Source organism: Malaclemys terrapin, chromosome 4 (assembly GCF_027887155.1).
Source record: "Malaclemys terrapin pileata isolate rMalTer1 chromosome 4, rMalTer1.hap1, whole genome shotgun sequence".
Lineage (NCBI taxonomy): Eukaryota > Metazoa > Chordata > Testudines > Emydidae > Malaclemys > Malaclemys terrapin.
The window spans coordinates 11,399,482-11,408,601 of record NC_071508.1 but is presented as its reverse complement, the minus strand read 5'-3'; the positions used below and the strand labels follow the sequence as shown (position 1 = coordinate 11,408,601).

General features: G+C 46.2%; 1 protein-coding gene across 1 annotated transcript; it reads right to left on the bottom strand.

Annotated features, from left to right (window-relative positions):
• Window positions 1-600: 600 nt before the first annotated feature.
• On the bottom strand, window positions 601-7,424 carry GUCA1ANB (GUCA1A neighbor). Its single transcript, XM_054025207.1, has 2 exons — window positions 7,383-7,424; window positions 601-1,011 (listed from the first exon to the last, which is right to left on the bottom strand). The coding sequence occupies exons 1-2, from the start codon at window positions 7,422-7,424 to the stop codon at window positions 601-603; spliced, it is 453 nt and encodes a 150-aa protein (XP_053881182.1).
• Window positions 7,425-9,120: the final 1,696 nt, after the last annotated feature.

Here is a 9,120-nt window from a genome sequence, read left to right as displayed (position 1 = left end):
GGTTCTACACTGAGCCCAGTGCATGCTGGAGCAAGACATCTGGAGTTTAGTCTGTTGTGTGGATACCCATGCAGTACATAGATGATCAGTAGAATTCATATTTTATGCACCTCACTGTTGAGTCTCAGTGCCTCAAGAAGGGTTCCCAGCAACCCGGACACAAGAAGTCTGACTGGGTTTTCCTATATCAATACAATTACACACGCTCTAGGCAACATATTTCTCGGAGATCAGTGCATTCATCAGGTGGATGGATTTACCAAACCTAACAGCATCTTCCCCAACCCCCATATCCATTGCATTGCTATCACAGGCACCAGTTCTCATTGTAACATGCTTCATTTAATGTGCCAGCTAGTGGCTAGTTTTGGTAACTTAACCACAATGGTAGGTTTACACTATTGCACTGCATTCTGGAAGGAGTTGGGTAGACGTTACGACAGCCATTTGCTATGCTGCTGTGAAAGTTTAGCTCCTGCAGTATGTCCTAGGTGGTCTTCTAGAGCCATCCAAATAAGCTTTACCTTACCCCTTCAACCCACACACTGCGCTAGCATATCCTGCACAAATGAGAGGCATGGGCCAGGCATACTGTCAGTTTCATTGCTTTGGGTTTATTGTAACCAACTGTGGTTTCGTCCCCACAATGGGTCTCCACTTGACAATGTTTGCACTCTCTACGTCCATCACCTTCCTGGTGTGATCGGTGTCCCGGCAATACCGGTACCCACAGGTTGGCTTCTGCGCAGTGTAAAATGGCGCGTACGAATTAGAGTAATTCGATTTATAGAAGACAAACTTGAGTGAATCAGGCTTATGACTCCCAGGGTGTACGACGAAAGGAACAAACATAGAGGCTAAAGCTTGGTCCTTACGATAGCCTATTGGAGACGACTGATCCTTGGATGTGCGTAGGGAGCAAGGAAAATCCTGTAACACTTTGGCTGTTTCTCTTCCCTTTGATCTCTTGCAGGCCTTGATGGGAGCTCCTGGTTTCAGAGCCCCATTGCCCTGTGAAAAGAAAAATCAAACAAAGAGACATTGCAATCCTTTTGTTCCTGCACAGAATTGTAGGAGTTTCACGTTCTCTCTATCATCTACCCAAACATAATAGTGCTGCGCTAGTGCGTGAGAACTGGAAAGTGAAACAGATCAGGCCCAGTAGTGAAAGTGGCCAGTCTAGTTACACTGAACAGCAAACAGTCAACAACTGGTATAAATGCTAAAAATCTGGCCATTTAAAATGCTTTAATGAGCATTTGAGGTGTTGCTCGTAGCGGATTATTTAAAGAAAATGCATTATTTTGAACTTGACAGCATCTCTTTACAAATACTGCTAATAAAGAAAAAATATACCAAGGAAATTCACACACCAAACATAAAACTAGATCCCAAGGACTTGATTCTCTGTAACCTTTCTCCTTTTGCAGTCATTTACACCACCGCAAACTGGGTATAAAGAGCTATCAAACTGTTTTCTTGTGCTCCCCTTCTGTCTGTCGGTGTCTAGCTGTTGTCTCTTATCTTAGATTGCAAGCTGTTTGGGGCAGGGACTGTCTTTTTGCTCTGGGTTTCTACATAATTAAATGTTCATTGGGGTAGGGACTAGGATAAAGGTGAATGCCCCAGAGTCACTCGCACTTTCTTTGTCCAAATAACTACTCATGTATTTTATACAAAGTGGAACAACTTTAACAGAACAGATGTAGAGATCCCCACTCCAGGTACATCGCCCACTGGTTACGGCACTCACGTAGGATGTGGGAGATGGGTATTCCAAGTTCCTGGTCCAGAACAGTGATTCAAAACTGGGTCTCCCAGCTCCCAGCTGACCTAACCAGTGGGCTACAGGTTACAACAGGGGCACCGCCCCTCAGTTTAATGAATGTTGCTCTTTGCTTTTGTTAAAAATGACCAACATGAAATGCTTCATCTGAAGCCAAGGTTTTCCCAACTCTTTCAATTTGCCAGAAATTCCCCTACTCTGCACACACACACACACATACAATCACGTTCACTTTGAGCAGAACCAAACCATTATTTTGATTTTTTTGGAACTGTCAGTGAAGTGAGACCATCCGTTAAATTATTTGCACAGCTCTCTCAGCAACTCCCTGATCACACTGCTGTGCCTGCTCACTGGCTTTCTGATGCCTTGCCAGGCCATGCATTTCTGTGCTACTTGTATGACGTGTTCTTTGCAGGTCCTAGCCACGACCTTGGCACATCCATCAGTGGGTCTATTTTTATTTTGCACGCAAATATGCAAAAGTTGGAGAGGAAAATATGAATCAATAAATCTTATCTGTAATTAATAGAGAGCTACATGTTCCTTGTGCCTTGAGCCAACAATGACACCATACAGTTCACCATTTTATTCCAGCTGAGCATATCCCCTGTGGAAACACCACCTTCCAAATTTACACTGACATGATCTTTTTGCAGAATGAGGTGATACCAGCCTGATCACAGAGAGCACTTCTGTTCATATATTTTGAGCTATCCTTAGGGCGCTAGACTAAAGGGTCAGGGCGTAATTCTTTAGCACAAAAGATTCTCAATTCTGCAGCCAGCAATGGGTGGGATAGATAGCTCAGTGGTTTGTACATTAGCCTGCTAAACCCAGAGTTGTGAGTTCAATCCTTGAAGGGGCCATCTAGGGCAAAAATCTGTCTGGGGATTGGTCCTACTTTGAGCAGGGGGTTGGACTAGATGACCTCCTGAGGTTCCTTCCAACACTGATATTCTATGAAACCATGGGATTCTTACAGTACACAGTGTGAACAGATTCACATCTAGGTGTACCTCATCCAGGAAAAACAGAACAGGCAACAATGTTTCTCTGCTGATAGAATTTAGTCTTTTGTCTCCCCCCGAAAGATTTTCATTCTCTCGTCACAGATCTTTTTTACCCTGCTTTATGACAAACACACCCCAGATGGATACTATTGAACAGCAGTCAGTGCACCGGTGGCAGGAGAGCTCGGGAGATTGGAAATGGGAGAGGACAGCCCTTCATCCCTAGGTCAGCTGCCTGAATTCAGTCCTGACCAGATATGGCTACTATCAGACTCATTTTTCAGAGGCTAATCAACAACTAGGTGGTGGTCCTAGACCAGTTCCTAATGGATGGGGTACTCACGGACATGAGAACTGCAACCAACTAGAAGCCCTGCTAGTATTCAGGGACCACACAGGCCATAAATGCCTCTCTTAACCCTAAAGGGGATCCCTCTATGCTGATGCATACCAACGTGGTGACACAGGGAAAGCTTGCCCATGCTGTATCTGTTCTGTGGGTCAACAGAGCACTGCAGTGCTGTCAGTGCAGCACCCTGTGCTAGTGTGAAATTCTCTGAAAGAAGGAAAACAGAAATAGGATTTAAATGCACGTAGGGCTGAAAAACGCAGGTCACTTGAGGAAGGTGCAAACATCTCTCAGAAGTAAAATGTGAAGGCTTTCTTAGCAGGGACATTATGTTTTTACCTTCGTTACTTAACCAGCACTTAGAGATGCTTGGGATATACTGCTTTTCACTGAGGATGCCCGTGATCCTTGGAAAGGTCAAATGGGAACCAAAGTGGTCCCTGTTCAATTATTAGTTGTGCATCCTAAACTAAATCTTTGGTGCCTAGCTTTATTTTTAACCACGTAAAGAGGTTTCCATGACGCCCTGGCTTATTCAACTGATCTATTTTCGGCCTGTATATCTGGCTCTGACCACTGGGTCATAAACCTATTAATCACGTAACAGGAAGATCAGTAAAATGATTATGTAAATTACATTGCCTACTGTCTTTTCAGGCCCCTGGCAGCTGGCTGTCACCCACTCCCCAGACAGCCAACTGCCAGAGGCCTTAATGCTCTCACTGCAGGACCCTTTTCTTCAGGGATCCTCCATCTGCCTCTGAGAGATGCTCAGATTTAGCTCAGTGCCTCCTTGAGCCTCCCCAATGGCTAGTGCTTCGATCTGCACTGTGGCAGCAGGATTCCGCTTGGTGGTGGCTGTGGCGGGAAGAGAGAAAATCTTCCCGTCTAAGATATTCTCAGGATGCCACTAAAATTCAGAAGTTTATCTGCTTTCTAAGAGCCTAATCCCGAACCCATTGACGTCAAGGTTAAGAATCCTATTGGCTCCACTGGGCTTTGGATCAGACCTCGCTGCAGCTTGCAAGCGAGAGGTCAGCACGTTCCAGCCTTATGGAACAACAGGCTCTATATATGATTTACTGGCACCTCTCCCCCACTCTGAACTGTCTTGACTTTGGGACGACGGCATTTACTTCTGGGAATGACACTCTCCAAGCGGGCAGTGTCCCCGGTGCCAGGTGTGTGATAGGAGTTAGAGATGATAGCAGACCTCCGTTGGAATGTGCAGAATTGCTCCCTATAGACCAGCTAAAGAGGATGGCTTGCGTTTCTAAGCCCCGAATCTGAAGTCACTAATGGTACGTCTATACTTCATCTGGAACTGAGCCTCCCAACGCCGGTAGACAGACTGACGCTAGCGGGACTCAAACTAGTGGACTAAAAATATCAGTGTTGACGTTATAGCTCGGGATAACTTGGGCTCTTACACCCATCTGCCCCCGTCAGTTGTCTAGCTTGACTCTCCACCGGAGTCACAGCATCCCTACTGCTATTTTTAACATGCTAGCTCGACCTAAACTAGTTCAAGTCTGCCTACCTGGGCTGGGAGGCTCCCTCTCAGCTGCAGTATAGACATACGCTAAACTTTCCGGAAGTGCAAATCCCAGAGAAGTCATCTCAGCCCTTTTGTAGATGTATAGATCTTACAGCCAAAAGGGACCACAATCCGCATCTCGTCTGACCTTCTATGCTTCCTGCATCAAGCCCATAACTTCTGGTTGAGCTAGAGTGTATCTTTTGGAAAGAAATCCAAACTTGATTTAAAGACTCTAGATGATGGCGAATCCACCACAACTTCAGAGAATTGTTCTAGTACTTAATTACCATCACTATTAAAAATTTGCACCTTGGGTACCAACACATTGGGTACATGTTGGGTACTGAGCACTTCTGAAAATTTGGCCCCAGTTGGAGAATTGGAACCTTATTTGCTTGCTCATCTCCACTATCGTTTTCACCTCTTGCTCAAGTACATTAAGTGCATCAGAGGGAGGCCTGAGATGAGTAAATACCAAAGATGTTGCTGGCAATTACCACATCCTTTAAACAAACAGCATCAGATAATAAGTACTTCAACATCTATTACAGTCCTTATCTAAAAGACATGACTGTGGAGAAAATGAAATGCAAGGGAAATTGGAGCAGTTAGTGGTGACCATAAAGGAGACTTTTTGCTTCCCAGTATTGTCCACCCGACGTATTCAAAAATCATGTGTTAGGCTCCAAAAATTATGAGAGTGATTTAAAAATCAGACATTTTTTTAAAATGACGTTTCAGTACTTTTTATGTGCTTTCTGGTTTCTGAACCTTTAAGATGCGGCTGGATCATATTTTCAAGCTTCTCTCTGTATCCCTGAAAGCTAGAAACTTTTTTTTTTTTAATGAAAGCTGAGATTTTCATGACATTACATGACTCCAGGAGCTGGGATGTCAAGAAAAACACCAGATATTATGAGACTGGAGATAAAATGGTGAGTCCCACACACATTACAGCTTTTAACAAAGCAGCAAAAAAGTGAGTGTTCCCAAACGCTATGTATTTTCTATGTTATCCAGCTGGTTTCCAGTGACTCTTTCTATCGCTGGTCACAGCAGGTGACATACATACACATCAGTAACCATGCACAATACTACCGCCCATGCATGTGCACTTTTGAGATGAGGTTAAGGGATGACAGGAATTGCATTACCCTGGTCCATCTAGTCCAGTCCGTCTGCCTCCGACAGTGGCTAGCACCAGGTGTTTCAGGGGAAGGTCATAAATCAATAAATATCGTTATGACATGAGATGGCCTTGAAGGGACCAGAGCTGCCTTACATTAACTGTGCCAGCTGTTTAGCACATTAGCAGTGTCTCTGCCAGCCCTGATGTGTCACGGTTTGCTGTAATCCATGTAAAAAAAAGGCCCCTCTCACAATTCATAGGGAAAGATAACACCCGCAGAGAGTACCAGCATCACCCAGTCACTGCTGCCAGCATGGTCGGGGGTGCTGCAGCAGGTTGAATATTTGGAGTTAGGGCTGAGGAAGGGGAGAAGGAGTAGAGATGGATGTACAGGGACCAAACGCAGGGTGTGGATGGAGGATTTAGATCCATGTAATGTATGTATATGTTGACATTTCATTATGTGAATCTGTTTAGACGACAAGCTCTTCAAGGCCGGGACCTTTCCTCAAATTGATCGGTAAAACACCTAGGATAAAATTTTCAAAATCACCAAAGTGACTTGGGCACCTGGGTCCTGTTTTCAAAAGGGATTTAGACACTTAGGAGCCTCAATCACATCAACTGACTAAATACCTTTTGGAAATGCAATTTAGGTTTCTAAATCAGTTTGGCTTTGCAACGCTGAGTGCAGCAATGCCCAAATACCTTTCCAAATCTAGGCCTGAGTACCTAAGGCCCAATCTAACCATAGATTTTGTGCCAGAACAACCATTTCAGCTAGGAGTGGGCATTTTACTGTAAGTAGTTACACCAGTCCAACCCCTGGTGTAGGCTCAGTTAGACCAGTACAAAGGTGATTATACTAGTATCATATATTCCCCATCCCATACAAGGATAAACTATACATCTGATGAAGTGGGTTCTAGCCCACAAAAGCTTATGCCCAAATACGTTTGTTAGTCTCTAAGGTGCCACAAGGACTCCTTGTTTTTTTCATACCAATGGAAACATTTATATCTATAACTGCATCCACGCTACACAGTACTTACTACCTGTATAGTTAAGACAGGGCAACTTCAGTGTGTAGACAAGGCCAGAGTCACTTTGGAAAATGGAACTTAGGCTCCTAAGTCACTTAGATGCTTTTGAAACGTTGACTCCCCGCTCTAGGGGCGCTGTGCTAGATGGATAAAGTGGAGTGATGGGGCTAGAAGTCCATTTCCAGGCTGCTAGCGCCTTGTGCTCTGCTGGGGATTGCCATGGGGAAGTCTCTGCTTTGACAGGACTGTGGCACCTCTCCCAGGATGGTTAAAGTTTCCCCCAGGTACTTTCTTGAGTGATGTTGTTGAATGCTCTGTTCTCCCCAGGAAAGTAAACAGCTGGGGGAAGCCCTCCCTGCCCTGCCCATCCCCGCCTCCCTGGGGGCGTGGATTTCCCAGCCCCCTACGCTGGGCGCTCTGCCCAGCGGGTGGGGAACGGGGCGGGCCAGGATCCTGCCAGCGCCGACGGGAGACCGCCGCTGGCCGCGCCGCTGCTCAGCCCATTAGCCGGCGGGCTCCTACCTGCGAGGGAATCCCCCCTGCGGGGATCCCCGGCTGCGTCATCCCGCCGCCAGGCAGCTCCGCACGTGGGCTGCCGCCGCTCTAAGCCGCTGGGGAGCGGCCGGCGGAGCCTGGTGCTGCCGCGGCCGCTGGGGGCATGGTGACCGCTGTCCTCTGCTCGGGAGCCCGCGGCGCTGCGGGGCCGGGCCGGGCCATTGTGACTCGACCGAGGCGTCAGCTGGGGGCAGCTCTGCCCACGGGCTCCTGGCCTCCCTGCGCCCAAAAGGGAGAGCAGGGCTGGGGAGTCAGCGCACGCCGCTTCCCAGGGACAGAGCCCGGCCTAGGAGGTGAATCCCTCTCTCCCCTTTCCCGAGCCGGCTCGCTTCCCCCCGGGGCTCCAAAGGGAATAGACTTTGATGGGGACAGGGGCCATTATCAGGGGCTGTTGTGAATATGAAGGTCCTAATCCCCTGAGTTACTTTGTCTGGGCAGAGCCTGGCATCTGCGCAGGGTCCCCGGGACTCCAGCCGGGCTCTAGCCACCCCAGCTCTTGCCAATGTATCCACAGTTATTGATATTTCAAGTTTTTCCTAAAGCCCCAGCTCCTGGAGTTCCGTGAATCTCTGCTTTCATTCCTCAAAGTAAGCTGCTTTTTGCCCTCACAGTTGCAGAGAAAAAGCCTGAAAAATTGACCAGTGTGCACCTTAAAGGCCCAGAAAGTGGAAGGGACATAAAAAGTACCCAGTTTTTTTAAATATATATATATATGGTGGGTTTTAAGCCAACCAAATTATTGGTGAGGAGCTGACTTTCCTGGGTGGATGTAGGGGTCTGCCTGTTTGGACCAGCTTGAAGGAAGGGACCCTGTCTACATTCCAAGTATTGTTTAGGAGAAAACAAGAGAACCAAACACCTAATGAAAGAACCTGGCTCCCCTTCCAAACTACAGTGCTAGAAGAAGCTACAAAGAGTCGGGTGGCACCTTATAGACTAACAGATGTATTGGAGCATGAGCTTTCGTGGGTATTCAACACTTCGTCAGACACATGTGCTAGAAGAGTTCACTTTCTTCCAATGCACAATGACCAGGCAGGAACAGCACAGCATTACAATGCTTTACAGTCCTATAAGGATTGTTTGTAAGAATAGAGAACCATTGGCAGTAATATCACTGCACTGCTCAGCACAAAACTCTTCACTTGTGTAGCTGTGTGGAGCTGCCCTGCTGATTACAGACTTTTTTTTTTTTTTTTTAAGGAAAATGCATTTTTTACTGAGTGAATAATTCTGGGTGAATGATTCCCCCCCAACCCCATATTGATCTTTTCTTGAAGCATCCCTGAGCTGAGGAAAGGGGTCTTTCAGATGTTATCAGTGATGAACCAGATTTGAATTGAAGTAATAACAGGTTTCAGAGTAGCAGCTGTGTTAGTCTGTATCCGCAGAAAGAACAGGAGTACTTGTGGCACCTTAGAGACTAACGAATTTATTTGCGCATAAGCTTTCGTGGACTACAGCCCACTTCTTCGGATGCATAGAATGGAACACACAGAAAGAAAATATTTATACATACAGAGAACATGAAAAGGTGGAAGTACGCATACCAATTGTAAGAGGCCAATCAATTGAGATGAGCTATCATCAGCAGGAGAGAGAAAAAAACCTTTGAAGTGATAATCGAGATGACCCATAGAAGGTGTGAGGATATTTGAACATATTTTAACATGAGGAAATAGATTCAATTAGTGTAATGACCCAA